Raw genomic sequence first — 15,939 nt, 5'->3', positions numbered from 1 at the left:
TTTTGTTTTGTTTTTCGAGACAGGGTTTCTCTGTGGCTTTGGAGCCTGTCCTGGAACTAGCTCTGTAAACCAGGCTGGTCTCGGAATCACAGAGACCCGCCTGCCTCTGCCTCCCGAGTGCTGGGAATAAAGGCATGCGCCACCATCGCCCGGCTAGAGTTAATTTTTCTAAGGTAACCATTAGGCACTCAACAAATCAAAGACTTTTCTAAAGACAAACAGATATATCGAGTGCATGTATAACAGTCTCTTAAGAGTTTATTATAAACCAGCTTCAAAGGTCACAGTGGGAAAAAAAGGACTATGTACAGCCTTTTGGGAAACAGGCAAGGAGCTGAGGAGGACCAAGATGAGCCTAGAGCCTTGGAGGGCATATTCCCCAGGGAGGGGGGCCCTGAAAGGGAAACCAGACGATCCAGGGAGACTCCATGAACAGCATACAAACAAACAGGTGTGTGGTAACTCGGCTCCGGGGAATAGGACCCACACCTCAGTGGAACTACTGCCACAATGCTGTGCGAGGATCAAAGCAGACCTGAATGAAGCAAGAGAAAGTTCAGTCACAACCTCATCTGTACCAAGCCCCAGCTCCCCATACTCTGCAAGTGACAACACGGGTGGGTTAACTAGGTTATGCCCAGAAAAAACACAAATGCAAAATCAAAGAGAAATAAGATGGTCATGAAATTTGAACATTGTTCATCTTAAGATCTACCATGACTTCATAGAAAGAACACAGGGCTGGTAGTCAGGATGCTCTCTGGGCTTTTGTTTGTTTTGACAAAGAGACTCACTATGTAGACCTGGCTGTCCTCAAACTCAGAAATCCACCTGCCTCTGGAATGCTGGGATTAAAGGCATGAGCCACCATACCCAGCAAAAGAGAGACTCTCTAATTAAATAGTCAAGGGCATCGGACAGTCTCTATTGTGATCTCAGAGACTCTCATCTTGCATCCAGGGCTGATGGACTGGACACGGAACATACCTCTGTCCCACTCAGGAGACAAGGCCAACCTGCTAATGCTTACTCCCTCCTCTCTACTTTCTGGACACAGCTGTCCTCCAAGAGCTCACTTCCCTAAATCTGAGGTCCAAAACCAGATCTGGTCTAAAGCCAATCTTCAGTTTCCAACCCAGTAAACTCTAGGAAAGGAAGGAAGCCAAAGCCACTATTGTAGGCACTTACCTCGCATCCCTGGAGGAGGAGGCCGCATCCCAGGAGGAGGCATGCCCATTGGAGTTCCTCGGCCAGGAGGGATCCCCATTGGGGGACCCATAGGAGGCCTCATGCCAGGAGGAGGGCCCATCATACCTGAAGAAAAAAAGCCCAAGAGACTTCTTAAAAGCTGGAAGGAAGCATATGAAGCTGTTTATCAAGTCAGCCCAATCCATCCTTGCAGCCTCTAAAGCAAAGGGGCCCTTGAGCCAGAGTGGGGCTCCTAATTGCCCTCGTCCAGCTAGTTTCCAACTCAGTCAGCCAGGCTGGATCTCAGAGTAATCCTGCTTAACTACGCAAACTCATCATCAGTTTCAGTCAAGGATCTATGTCATCACGAATCCAGCTAAGGCATTTGTGATCGATTAGTACTGGTCTCCTGTGAAGATACTCACCTGGAGGAGGCGCCCCTCGGCCCATAGGTGGAGGAGGACCCCCACGACCAGGTGGGTATTGAGTTGGGGCTCCTGCAATACTGGCTGTGGCTGCAGCTGCAGCAGCAGCAACAGTGCCTCTTCCTTGTGGAGTCATCACCTAAAATAACAAAGAGGAATTAAACAAAACACTAACTCAAGTACACTGAGCCTGAAGTCTCCTAATGCTACAGCTCATGCCACCAGACTTTCCATGTAAAAGTCAGCTATCAGGAAGCCCAAATGCCCGATTTCTAGCCTCTTAGCCTGACATTAAATATTCCCAATCCACCTGGGAAAAAGCACTTGTACTTTTAGTTAATACTGGTGACATGTTTGCTCAGACTTGGTGGGGGAGGGGGCGCTGGCTTGATCCTGCCTCAACAAGGTGAGATAGTACAGACTTAGTTGACTTCCCAGGGGAGACATTCCCAAGAGAGGGAGTAGAGTGGGGGAAAAGGGAAGAAGTGGGAGGAGAGGAGGGGGAACTGGGATTGACATGTAAAAGTAAGTAAATAAATAAAATATTTTTGAAAAAGATCTTATCCAAAAAAAGACTGGTGACATGGAAAGAGAAATTATACGTAATGTTACTAAACATTTTGCTCAATTCAGTTGGCTGGAATATCTTTTGTCCACCTCTTCACACAAACACTGTTAGTCTGACAATCTGGACTCATCATGAGATTGGTCACTCATGTCAAGCTATGGATTCTGCCCTATCCTTTTAGCTACCAGAAACCAGTAGTCCTCTTCCAGTGCCTCACCTGCTGTGATGGTCCTCCAACCCCACGGACTGGCCCAGCAAGTCCTGCAGGAGCCTGGGGCATGGGAACACCAGCCGGGATTCCTCTGCCAGCAGCTCTGCCAATACCTGGTCCCCCCGCAGCTCCAGCAAGTGGCACTCTGGCAATACCAGTCTAAAAGGAAAAAAAAAATACTGTTGTAGAATATTATTTTAACTAGGCAAAGATGTGTTGCATTTGTTTATGCTGTAGAATATTACTTTAACTGTGTAAAGGTGTGTCACTTTTTTATGCTGTATTTGACAATGTAGGGATGCATGTTTAATTATGTAGAGATGTGTTACATCTGTTTCACCTTGCTTAGCTAATGTATGTGATAGGTCTAACAGTGAGCTGAAAAACCAATAGCTAAGCAGAAAAAGGATAGGTAGGGCAAACAGGCAAAGAGATAATAGAACTCTAGGCTCAAGAGGAGGAGAAAGATGGGGGATATGCGCAGGGCCAGAAGCCAGGGAGCCATTGCAATAGGGACAGCAAGAAAGAAAAGGTTAAAAAGCCCCAAGGCAAAATATAGATGAAAAGAAATGGATTAAGTTAAAAGGCTAAGTAAAACTAGTAAGTCTGTGTCATGATTTGGGAGCTGGTTGGTGGCCCCAAAGGGTTTGGTACAAAAAAGATGGTTAAAGGCTTGGTGGCCTAAAAAATTCTAAGTACACCTTGGAACAGCACTAAGAGCCTCTCAGATTTATAAGGCACCTAATCAGCACTAATTATATACACTAACATAGATACACACACACACACACACACACACACACACACACACACACCATTCTTCCATGAAAGACTAAGAACTCCCCTATCACCCCTTAAAGAGACTATAACTTAAGTCTAAAGAAGCATGTCCCTCAATACCTACACACATTCCTATGAAAATAAAATAGCACTTGACCTTTCAACAGAAACAAGATCCGCTGCCTCTCTGACTCTCCCTTGCTAAGTGACAGTGGCCAAATAATACCTCTGATACATATTCACAAACAAGAAAGCCTGTAGAGTCCAAAATAAGGAAAGGAATGAGATAAACTACTCTCTACTCACTACAGCAACTATCTCTAAGTCATTAGCAGGACTTAAATCAAGAGGGTGACTGAAAGATGTTTACAAACTGGAAAGGCAGAACAAGCTTTTACATGAGTCACAAAGAAGCATGTGTGTGGATAAAAATAAACAAGGAGAGCTGAAGAGGCAGCTTAGAGGCAGAATGATTGCCCAACATACATGACATCCTGGGTACAAACCAGGCTCTGCAAAAATTAAAACAGACACATATATACAAATACAAGTTAAGCACATTCTCCTGATTCACAAAATCTTGAAATAAAGAGAAAACAAATTCAGTTAGGTTCTTTTAGACAGCTCTATTTATAAACATACATTGGTGTTTGCAGAACCAAGATCATCTGGGATCAAATGGCTGGTTTGCCATTTACTAGTTGTGACATCTTAGGCAAGCTACTAAACTTAGTTTATTTCATCCCTAAGGTGGAAATAATTTTTCAAGAGCAAACTAAAATTCTTATAATGACTAAATAAAACACTGGCAAAACCAAAAAAAACAAAAAACAAAACACTGATGTCCTTGATGAACAGATTAACAACAAATACTATTATTCTGTAACCACCAAAACCTTCATAAATTCTAAGATTTGGAGCTGTTTTTGTTTTCTTGAGACAGGGTCTTACTATGTACCCCTAGCTAGCTCTGAACTCAGATCCATTTGCCTCTGCTGGGATTAAAGGTGTGTGCCATCAAACCCAGCAGAAGCTACTATTTATCTTAAATTATTATCTTTTTGAGATTAGTTTCTCCCTCCCCTTTCCTCCATCCAAACCCTCCATCTTTTTTCACTGTTACTGCATAAATCTATGGAGCTGTTAATTCTAGTGACTAAATGGCCTCAGGTAGCTCCCCTGCTGATTAGAGTTTCCCTGAGGAGAAAGTTAAAGTCACAAATTCTAGCTCCCTCTACTCATTTACTACCTGTAAAGGAGTCCACAGCCAGAGTACCTAACAGAGCCTGGCTCCCATGAGGACCTTCCTTCCAGAGGTATTCAGGAGGGACTTACATCTTTGGGAGGAGGTCCTTCTACTGTCATGGAGACCAGGTTCTCCCCTCGAAGCAACACCAGACCGAGAACTCGCTTCTCTTCCCTTTCTGCTTGTTTGGCATTCTTTGGCCTAAAATTGAATTTTTAAAAGAAAAAGTATTAGAAGGTAGGAAACATTTAGGTTTACCTATCTAGGAACCACCGAGGTTTGCTTTATATTACACCACCTTGACAAACAGTATATAAAAACTTTTTTAACAGGTCCTCTAGACAGAATCCCAGGCTAAATGACCTCATATGGAAAGATGGTGGGCTGCTTTCTACTAAATCAAGAAGATGCACAGACAAGGAGACAGGACAAGCAGCAAGAATGCCCAGTCCTGGAGAAGATGCAAACGCCTTTCCTGGTTTTCTTTGATATTACCTTGTTCCCCGCCTTCAGCTTAAGATTTCGTAGACAAGAGGCAGGCTAAGCAATCCCTTAACAGTGAATCCTACCCACTCTACATCCATGTAGTGGCGTACCAGCAACAATTCAACCTCAAGACTACAATCCACCCTTCACCCTACGTGAGCACTCAAGGGATGGAAGGGCAAGAGAAATTTAGCATACAAAGGATCCCCCCTTCTAGCTCATATTGTCTTACTTGTTAAATAAGCCTGTATTTTTACAAGAGTCACATAGAAATTTCACATGAGTAACCTCAAACAAGAACCCACCCCAAACAGCACAACTGGAAAAGATGAAAGAAATAAAATGTAAACTAGAAAAAGGAACTGCAAGATGAGAACAGGGAGCCAAAGCCATAGTCTTTAAAATAAAGAAATAATGTCCTGAATTTAAAAAAACAAACTTAGGTTTTCTTTCTTCCATTTTAGCTCATACTGTCTTAGATGTTAAATAAGCTTATATTAGCTTTTTATAATTAAAAAAGCAGGTATTTAAATTTTCTCTCATTAATTTTATTTGAAAAAAATATTTCCCAACAGTTTTTAAATCTGAAAATCAGTTTCATTTTTAAAGTGGGAATTCCACACTGATCTGCTGGCCCCACTCTAACACGCACCCAGCACCCAGGCGTCTCTGCATTTTTATTCTATACTTGACCTTGAGCCACAAAAGAAAACAATCTCAAAAAAAAAAAAAAAAAAAAACTTAAGGGAATTCGGTCAGAACACGTAAGTGCTGCATGTCAGGAGTGCACATATGACCAAAGTCACACCACTTGTTGAGCCTCAGGATGTCTTCAATATACAAAGCAGGACTGAAACAGACCACACTGTTCAACGGTCCTGAAAGGAATTAGCTAATCAACTTACAGAATTGCAGCAAATGAGAAAATTTTTTTTTTTTTTTTTTTTTTTTAGAAAATGCCAACAAAAATGACTGGCCCCAAACCCACATGGGGAGCAGAGCACTTACCCTGAAGAGGGTCAGAAGCTTCTTAAAGCAGTTTCAGACCAGGCTGCAATAGGAGAGCCCTTTAGGCTACAGCTTTACAAATAGGTAATGAGGCCAGAAAATCAAGTTCTCCCCCCTCACACCTGTGGGGAGAACATGAGAGCCCTTTACCCCAGTACCCAGGGGCATGCAAAATCAGAGAAATAAAAGCCTAGCACCCTCCTCACCAAGTTCCACTCTGCTAGAATCAGAGAGCAAGGTTTTCTGGGTTAAGGAAGAGATTCCTTAGCAGCCAATGTCCCCACTAAAGTGTCTCCCTTCACAAGCAGGTAGGCAAACCTAGCTGAATGGCCATCCCACACCTGGCCCGCCACCCATCCATCCACCCCCAGTTCCTTCGCCCTCCCAACAGCCAGCCCTCTCCTTACTTGATCTTCCTGAATTCATCACAGTCACAGAGGATCAAGTTCATATGCTTGTCAAAAGCCTTGAAGGTCCCGATGAAGATCCGGCCATCTTGCAGGATGCATCTCATCCTGTAGTCAATGTGCTGCAGCATCTTGCTGCTCTTACCCACCGTCTGCAAGAAGGAAGCAGGGATCAGTGAGGCTCAGTTCTTCTGGACTCGCACACTTCTTGCCCTCCCCCAAATCTTCCACCACAGCCTATTTTTCTGGGTGCAACTTTCTCAACAATGTTTCAGCTAGTCCAAACAAGGTCTGTTTCTGGGAATCTTATCACCCAGCTTTCAACCTTGACTTCTGTCCTTAAAATAGGCAACCAGCCTCCGATTTTAACTGACTTTGTCTATTTGTATCTGTCTCAGCAAAGTGTAGTGTCCACAAACTAATCAAATCCATCCAGACTAGACATTAAGCCATCAACCACTGTGTATGCTCAGTGCTACGAACATCTAAATCCAGCTAAACTAAGAACTGGAATTCAGCAGGCACTAAAACTCCCATAAGTCTAACTGGTATTGACACTTCTGCCTACTCAAGTGCCCTTCTTCTCTGTACCACCAACTGCAATTGCTGTTCGCCCCTGTGAGCATCACCCAGCCCTAACATGAAAACCCAGATAATATGTTTTCTGCTTAAGCAATCATCTCAAAGAGCTGCTCACGAGGATCAGCGTACATCGGTCCATTTTCCAGGTAATAGCTAATATTTTATTAAGTACTCTCCGTATAACCAGGCCCTTGAAAGGGATTGTATTAATCCTCAAAACTGGGCTCACTTTTTACTGATAAAATAGACGACCCAAGTGGAAGGCTAAAGTAAGGACTTGTCTCAGTCAACTCTCAAAACGATTGCCTATCTTCGCTACCTTGGATTTCTTCAGCTTCGCAACCAGAGTAATCTTTCTGGAGGTATTCGAGATTATTTGTTACGTTTGCTCTGCAGCCAAAACCGGCCTCAAAACTCAGGCGCCTCTGCCTACTCAGGCACAGAAATTACAAACTGACATTTCAAGCAGCGGCCACTTTCCCCGGCTGACCTTTCTAAGCCCAACTTAAGTTCATTACGCCAGTGAAAACATCTTTCAGCGACGTCCTGCCACCAACAGGATAAGGAAGGTGCAAAGACCTGATTCCTGACCGTGTCTGGCCAGCGACCTCTTCGCTCTCACGGTTCTCCGCAGTTCTAAGCCTCCCTCCCACCGGGCGGCCGGGCGCTCCTAACCAACCACTCGGGAGTCCTGCTGGGGACCCACGAACTGGAGAAGGCGTCCCTGCCCCTCCCCCTGCCGTTCCTTTAGCCGAAAGCCGAACTACCGCCGAGAATTCCATTAGGCCTGCCCAGAGCCAGAAACCCACCGAAGACAGAACTTATTTCGGGGCGCCGTCCCAGCGCCTGGCACACCCCCACATAAAAACACGCCGAGTAGGGTCGCGCTCCGCGGGCAAACACCCTCCCGCCCCGTCCGCCACTAGACTCCACTTCCCGGCGGAGACGTCCGCTACTCCTCCGTCTGGTCCGGAGTCCGCTAGTCGACCGGAGGCTCGCGTCTGCTCCAGAAGCCCGGGCACTCATGGGCCCCGCACAAGTTCCCAGCTACCGAGGCCGCGGGACGGTAACCACCGCGCGGTCGTCCCGTGGCCCCCGGCGCGGCCTTCCCTTCCACCCGGGCCCGGCCGCGTCGCCACAGCCCAGGCCTTTGGCGCCCGGAGAGAGCGGCTTCGGCCCCGACTTTCCCCGCCACGGGCGGCTCCAACCCACAGACGCCGTCAGCCACGGCCCCACTCCGCAGCCCCGAGCGCCCTGCGGCCAGCCCGTGCCTTCTCACCATGGTGGCGGCTCCGATGGCTCAGATTCCCGCCGGATTCGCTTCCACAGAGGCCTAGTGGGCAGCCAGCAGCAATATTCCCGCCGCCGCTAACGGAAATGCAGCCTGCAAAATGTCTCGGCTTGTGAAGCTACTTCCGGTCCGGCCTCCGCTCGGTAGTTCCGGCCTCTGGGAGGAGATTAGGGCGTGGAAAGGAGGTGTCCGCGTGCGGCTTGTAAAGGGTTTTGTTTTTGTTTTGATTTTTGGTGTTGTTTTCCTTCGTTTTGCTTTTACTGAGTTCCTCCTCTCGTTTTGTTTTGGACAGGGTCTCACACGTCTCCCAAGCTGGTCTTGAACTTCCGATCCTTCTACCTGTAGTGTCCTTAGTGCAGGTGCAGGCGTGCACCGTCGGTGTTTGGTCGCAAACATCAAACTGACCGCCCTTGAAAGCCTTGGATCCTCATTGGATGTACACCTTCCCAGTTTAGTCTCCACTAGGGTGGCTTGCTTCTCAAGCCGCTGCCCAGAAACGCCCCTTCTACCCGGGTTCTTACCCAGCCCTCTCCTGAACTCACTCCAGGAAGCCACTGTTCTTGCTTTTCTCTTAGGGCTTGGAATGTTCTTCCTCTGCATCTTTGCGTTTGCTTTTGTCTCATCAGAAGTGCTAGAATATGTTCATGTCACACCCTTACCTTCATGGTTTAGACTGCAAGAACACTAGTCTGGTGAGGACTTCCCTGACCATCCTTTCTTACGTTAAAAAAATAATAATAATAAAATAAACTGCAACCTTCCCGGGCACCTCACGCCTACATTTTTGCTTGCTTTTTATCTTTAATATTGATTACTATCTGACATGCTAAACTTTAGTTCCCTTAAGTCACAGTACCAAAACTATATATGCTATATTTTTTCTACGTATGTCTTAATGGTAAACCTTTACTCTTTCACTTAAAGAAGGCATATTTTGGTACCCGTGATTGCCAGCTTCGTTAATCAAGTGCTTTAGGACTAAGCAACAAGGACTTCTGGAACACGAGCACTGTGATGCAGGTCGGCTCACCTGATGATCCCTATGACTACTGAGTGGGTAGCATACACAGTGTGGACACCTACACAAGGGGACGATTTGTGGTTAAGGCAAAAACATGGTATTTCCTCATGCTACTCAGAATGGTGCACGACTTAGAGCATTAATTGCTTATTTCTGGAATTTTCATTTAATATTTTCAGACTGATAGACCAAAGATAACTGAAACTGAGCTAAGAGATGATTACTGTATATATATATATATTTAAGTTATTGTATTACCCCATTAGAATGTAATAAACAGTATAGCATTTTTTACTTAGATCACCGCTTAGCATAAGGGGCTCAATAAATGTTTGTTGAATGAATCAATCTCATTCAATTCCAGGACTTTTAATTATTGCCTACATGCCCAAGACTTTCTAATTTATTCCTCTAACCTTGTTTTTGTTTTTTTGTTTCTCTCTAACTTTTGGTCTTTTATATAAAACCACTTGCTTAATTGCTGCCCAGCAGATATACTAAATTTAACTGAATTCTTGGCCTTATTACTTACTCTTTTTCCAAACCACTTCTCCATTTCAAAAGTTTTGTTAAGAAAACAAGGACTGGTGGTAGGAATATATCATGTTTGGTAAAGTACTTGGGTAGCACACATGAAGCTCCGGGTTCAGTCTCCAACACCACATAAATGGGACATGGTAACATACAATATAATCCTAGCACTCAGACAGTGAGGAGGGTACACATAGAGCTGGAAACCAGCCTGGGTCAAACAGGCACCCGTCTCAAAGCAAGACAAACAAAGCAAAACACACACACACACACACCTCAAAAATCAAGTAAGCCTCTACTAGTAACTGCTTACTAGGCTTAAAGTTCAGCCCTCTACTTTACCCTAGCTTATAAAAAGAATAACAATGTCTCCTTTTAAGTGGTGTTAAAATTCCCAAAGAAGTAGAAAGTGGGGAAAGGATATGAACCGTGGCTACTAGAATGAGCATCTGCTGAGCCAGTGGTGTTATCGCTAGGAAGCAGGGTGGCTTAGGAGCTGGACTGTGGTCTGCATGAGTGTGTACCAGAGTGTAACCTGTCATAACCAGGCTTCGCAGACCTTGCCAGTCCTTAGATGTGCCCAACACTCAAATCAAAGATGCCTTACCCTTTCAAGAATGCTAGTAGATGACACTCTAGAAATTAGGGGGCTTTGTTTAGCTTGTTTCTTTGTTAAGAATTCGAGATTCTCATGTTTCAACCTGTCTGGAACTTCTCTTTAATTAAAGAGCAATTCATATTTAGCTGTTCTTTCAATTTCTGTATCTAAATTCACGAGCAAGACACGGGTCTATATACAGAACGAGAATATGGAGTTAATCACTTGTATACTTCATGCATATCTGAAGGACAAATAAACGGATAATAGGACCCTTAGTAATGAATGGTAGTGATTAACAACGAGAGTCTCTCGGCTTGCTAAGAGTCATTTACCAACTCTTCTAGAAAGAAATTAATTTTTAAAAACTATGAAGAGACAGAAGGCTGGGGGGTCAGTGGGCACTGTGAGATGCGGAGAAGGCTGGGGGGTCAGTGGGCACTATTGGGTGGGAGCAAGAAGTTCTGATAGGAGCCAATGAGATGGTTCAGTAGGTAAAGGCACTTATATCAAACCTGACAGCCTATGTTAAATCCCTACTACCAGAACCCACATAGCGGAAGAAGAGAACTCCAGTCCAAGGGATTTGACACTCTCCTCAGGCTTCTGTGGGCACCAAGCATACATGTTTTTCACAAACATACATGCAGGCAAAATACCCATACATAAAGAATAAACTGAAATTTTAAAAAAATTAGAGATAATACTAATGGTCATAAACTTATTCTTGGGGAGGTCTGGGGAGATGGCTCAGAGGTTAAGAGCATTGCCTGCTCTTCCAAAGGTCCTGAGTTCAGTTCCCAGCAAACACATGGTGGCTCACAACCATCTGTAATGGGGTCTGGTGCCCTCTTCTGACCTGCAGGCATGCACACAGACAGAATATTGTATACATAATAAATAAATAAATATTAAAAAAATTAAAAAGAAGCTATTAAAGGAAAAAAAGGCTAAAAAAATAAAAAATAAACTCATTCTCAGATGCAAAGTACTTCATACATGAAATGACAAAATATTATTGTCTAGTCAAATTATTTATTATATATAAATTTACATATTATATAGACACATATAACACACACGAATATATATATATATATATATATATATATATATTCCAAGATTTTAAAGAAGATTATCAAAATGGTGCGGATGATATTTTATTTTGTTTTGCCCATTTGACATCGATGAAAAATATTAGAAATGTCAAAAGAATTTCAGTTTAAAGAAACTAAGCTAAGGCTGGAGAGATGGCTCAGAGGTTAAGAGCACTGGCCGCTCTTTCAGAGGTGCTGAGTTCAATTCCCGGCAACCACACGGTGGCTCACAACCATCTGTAATGAGATCTGGTGCCCTCTTCTGGTGTGCAAGGACACATGCAGGAAGAACACTAAAGAAATCTACAAACGGAAGGAAGGAAGGAAGGAAGGAAGGAAGGAAGGAAGGACAGACGGATGGAAGGAAGAGGGAAAAGTAAGAAAGAAACTAAGCTAGTCTCAGGGAAAAGGATACTTTCCTGCTGTCATTCTGGCTCATCAGGACATTGCATTTGGGAGTGCCACAGGAATATGGTCCTCCCCTGGAATCTTACCTGCAAAGTAGGTGACCACTGGAAGTAGGGTGTCCCTCTCTCCTTTGTGAGGGAAGGCCAACCTCCCTCCCAGGAACCCAGGATCAGGTCAAGTTTCAAAAAGGACAAATACCCTGACTGTCCCTGGACTATGAGAAGCTCAATAAGAAATGAGTCCCCTCCCTTGAGGACTGCTGAGGCCCCTCCTCTTGAGGACTGCTGAGACCAAAACACCCCAGCAGTAAGTAGTGTCCTAACCAGGCCTGCTGGAGTGAAATTTATGATATTGCAATATAAATGTTTGTTCACCAGACTCAGCAGCCACTGGATCCATCCCCAAAGAACATGCCTCTAGCAGGCAGCTCAAGGGGGCAGCGCAGGGTTACCATCAATGTCGAATCTTGGCCTGCCGTAAAGCCTCCAGTCTTCTTGAGAAAAGTATAATCCTGACCAATGGGCAAGCTGACCCCTGTTTGAAAAGAACAACACTGGTGTACTTAAGAAGTAACCCTAGCACAGACTTTGCTGTGTAAATCTCCCGTCTGCCCAAGTGGCCAAACTTGCCGTCTCCGGTACGGTTAAGTTGTTCAGTGTGTAACCTGGGGCCAGGTCCTGAAGAGGAGAGTGAAGGCCGACAGCATATGTGGAATGCACAAGCCTAAGGTGTACATAAGTTGGTAAATCTTCTAGTCAAGGCTGGCTTCTCTTTTAGCACTATAGCCTGAGCAGGACAAACACTGTGAAAGAGCTTTTCCTTCACTGGTCTCTGTGCAGAGTCATTCTGCGCTGTGAAGGCATATTATTTCTATACCATTACAAGCCTGTCTTTCTTCAATTCCCATATGGCAGCTCACAACCATCTGCAACTCTAGCGCTGGGGCATATGATGCCCTCTTCTGGCCTCTAAAGGCACTGCAAGTGCATGGGTACAGCTTTACAGACAGGCAAACTCCTATACACAAGAAGTAAAAATAAGTAACAAACAAACATGGTCCATAGTTGTCACCTGGACATGAGTTTCATTGTGAGTTTTGTAAACTTTGCCTCTTGGTTTGCTTGGCTTTTATCAGGTGACATGTCTCCTAGTTTGGGAACTCTGTATGATCCCCAGGTTCAGATTCTTGATGTGTGTTTAACGTTCTAAGAGCCTGAAAATGGCAGCGACTACCCTACAAGTCTGTACCAGGATTCTTGTTCCCCACCTTCAGGGCTAATCGAGAAAGACTAAGAGATCAACACTACTACAACAAGCCTCAGAACCTGTTCACCTTCACACCCCAAAATATGTGAGTGCGTGCTGCTTTCACACAGGTTTTCCTGGTCTCTCTCTCCCTCTGACGCACCACAATGCACCCAGCGATGAGCTCTGGTGTGGGTTAGCAGATGCAAAGCAACAACCTCACGATAGCAGCGGATCGTGTTGTCCGGGGACAGCGTCACCTGCGTGCAACCGGATCCCTCCGCTGTGCTGCTTTACAAGGTTCCGTGAGTGGATGTTTAGTAAGCAGACACCCACGGCTAATTATATATATATACACTTTTAATTGGAGAGATAAACTAACAAGACAACGCAAGAAGCTTCAGTTGATAAAGGGTTTTGTGACACCTGAAACATTCAGCTGATGCCACACTGTTATTGTGGTTGCTCTTCTTGGGCATTCAGCTTCCTCGGACCACACAATGAAAGGAGCTATTGTAGAACTCATCATCCTTAGCTCTGGTAGCACACCAAAGAGGAGACCCCTCCAGCAAGATTACTTACCGTGGCAATGTTTATTTCCATCAAGTTGGATTTGCAGTCAGCATAAGTGAAATATTAATTAGCTAAAGCTTTGTGTTAAGGGGTGGGGAGGACAAAGGAAGCTTCTGGAAGGATGAAAGGTATGTCTTCGTGGTAGCTCATTTTGGTTTGCTCTTCTCGAGTGGGATTATTTTTTCTTACTTGCAACTGTGTGAACTCAAGAACTTACAATTAATTCATGCTGAAATCACCAAAAATTAAATAGCAAAACTCGATGAGGTGTAACTAACGATTCTGGCCAGAGAAAGAGAGACTTTAAAGGGAGACACGTGTATTCTCAGACCAATGAAACAATGCTCTTTAGAGAATGAATTCTTCCCCAGGAATCTCATGCTTGAAGGGGGGGGAAGCTAAAACCAAGTGCCAGCCAGAGGAGGACCTTACCTCCTCTCCATCAGGAGACTGACACAATTCCAACCCACTCCTCAGACCACTACATAGGATAGAACAAAGTTGAAACAACAAGGGGTCAGTGGTGAGCCGGACTACACCTGGATCAGAACCGCTTGGCTCTGGACACCTCTAGCCCTCTGTTTATACCTAAACGTTATGTTAGTGCTCCAAATATAGATTCGGGGGCTCACTGGATCCCTTTTTTGTCCCTCTTCCCAACGTGACCACACTGGATAGGTATGTCTCCGGTTCTCAGTAATAGCGTCTCTATAACTGGTGTACTGGGCATGAATAACCACGCTTAGCTTACTGGGATTGCCAGAGCCTGTGATCTTCGACCCTAAAATTCCCAACAGTAATTTTGGAATGTTGGGCTGGAGAGATTTCTCCCTAGATCACAGCACTGGCTATGTGAGCAAGGGACCTGAGTTCAAATCCTCCCCACCCATATAAAAGTCAATGAGGACAGAGGTAGGGGGATCTCTTACTGGCTGCCAGCCTAGTCCAGGTTCAGCTAGAGGGCCTGTCTCAGAAGGATAAGGTAGAGAGAGAGCAGGGCACCATGCACAGATGTTCACAAGCTTGTTTATACACCCCACACACTAACTGCATGCACACATGCACACACATCCCTCCCTAAACACACACACAACTGTTTTGGATCATCAAACCACAAAAAGACATTTGCACTCTGGATTACTTTCAGCAAGTCAGTCCTGAATGGACCAGATGGAGAAAGAAGATGGAACTAACCCACACAACTTCCAAGGTCATTTAAACATTTTTTTCTCTCCATTTCAGCCTTCATCTCTTTTCGGTGATGCAGAGAAATGGGTGCCTGAGCTGTATAGACCCTGAAGTCTGGTGCTTGGTAAGTCAGGGCACCTCAGGATTGTTCTTCCTTTTCCTTGTCCGTTTTGGCGTCTTTTGAGTTGTTTGGGTTCTATTAAGCCCTTTGGCCAACTGCCATTTTGTGACTAGCCTTGTCCAGGGTTCCTTTTTTGAACCATCTGGGTGACCACTATTTATGTGACAGGCTTGAGCAGTTGGAAAGCTCTTTGAGAAAATTTGGGGTTCTGATGAACTATTTGGGGTCTGTCAGTATTGGCAAGGAAGCTAGAATTGTGTTGGAAACTAGCTGTGAGGGGCGCCGAGAAACAAAGAGTTAAAGACACCTCTATTGTGGTTGTGTAACGATGAAGAATGTTACATTTATATTATCTTGCTGCATTTAAGGAGAATTACAGCTGACTAGTCTTTTTAAAATAATGTTTTCATTTAGTCTTTGAGAATTTCATATTTGAATAATACATTTTGGTTGCATTTATTCTTCACTCTCTCTTCCACCTTCAACTTCTCCAGGATTAACCCCCTACCTATTTATTTATTTATTTATTTATTGGTTTTTTTGAGACAGGGTTTCTCTGTAGCTTTGGAGCCTGTCCTGGAACTAGCGAAGAACCTACTGAGTCTGCTTGTGCTGTGCACATCCCCTAGAGCATCGCCAGCACACCTAGGGCCACACCTTAAAGAAAATTGACTTTCCCTCCCATAGTGGCTACCAACTGTCAATATCTTCTCAGCTGGGGATAGGGGCTAACAAACCCCTCACTCGCCCACGCTGGAAGGCTGACCAGCTCGATCTTGTGCAGGTCTTGTGGTGGTAACCACACGTGCTGTGAGCTCATGCATGCAAGAGTCCTGTCACGTCCAGGAGACACTATTTGATCATAGTCTTCCCCGAGTCCTAGCTCTTCTCATCTTTCTTGCCACCCCCTCCTTCACTGCGTTCCACAAACTTTGGTGCGGAGAGAATGTGACAGAGATGTGCTG

The 15,939-nt window shown here is 44.7% G+C and overlaps 1 protein-coding gene across 1 annotated transcript; it reads right to left on the bottom strand.

The window, feature by feature from the left end:
- Positions 1-232: 232 nt before the first annotated feature.
- Snrpb (small nuclear ribonucleoprotein polypeptides B and B1) lies at positions 233-8,321 on the bottom strand. The gene is made up of 7 exons (XM_057781924.1): positions 8,181-8,321; positions 6,320-6,471; positions 4,508-4,619; positions 2,399-2,551; positions 1,614-1,752; positions 1,189-1,314; positions 233-535 (listed from the first exon to the last, which is right to left on the bottom strand). Exons 1-7 carry the CDS (start codon positions 8,181-8,183, stop codon positions 525-527), a joined length of 696 nt encoding a protein of 231 aa, XP_057637907.1. The 5' UTR covers positions 8,184-8,321; the 3' UTR covers positions 233-524.
- Between the last annotated feature and the right edge of the window lie 7,618 nt (positions 8,322-15,939).

Source organism: Chionomys nivalis, chromosome 9, assembly GCF_950005125.1.
Source record: "Chionomys nivalis chromosome 9, mChiNiv1.1, whole genome shotgun sequence".
In the NCBI taxonomy this organism is placed as follows: domain Eukaryota; kingdom Metazoa; phylum Chordata; class Mammalia; order Rodentia; family Cricetidae; genus Chionomys; species Chionomys nivalis.
Note: the sequence above shows the minus strand (reverse complement) of the source record. Positions and strands in the feature narration are given on the sequence as shown.

Excerpts from the sequence above, each read along its gene's own strand:
- Snrpb (XM_057781924.1), bottom strand. Across the intron at positions 4,620-6,319 it reads GATGAATTCAGGAAGATCAA|GCCAAAGAATGCCAAACAAG; the intron begins GTAAGGAGAGGG and ends ATTCAATTTTAG. Across the intron at positions 1,753-2,398 it reads TTGGAGGACCATCACAGCAG|GTGATGACTCCACAAGGAAG; the intron begins GTGAGGCACTGG and ends TTGTTATTTTAG.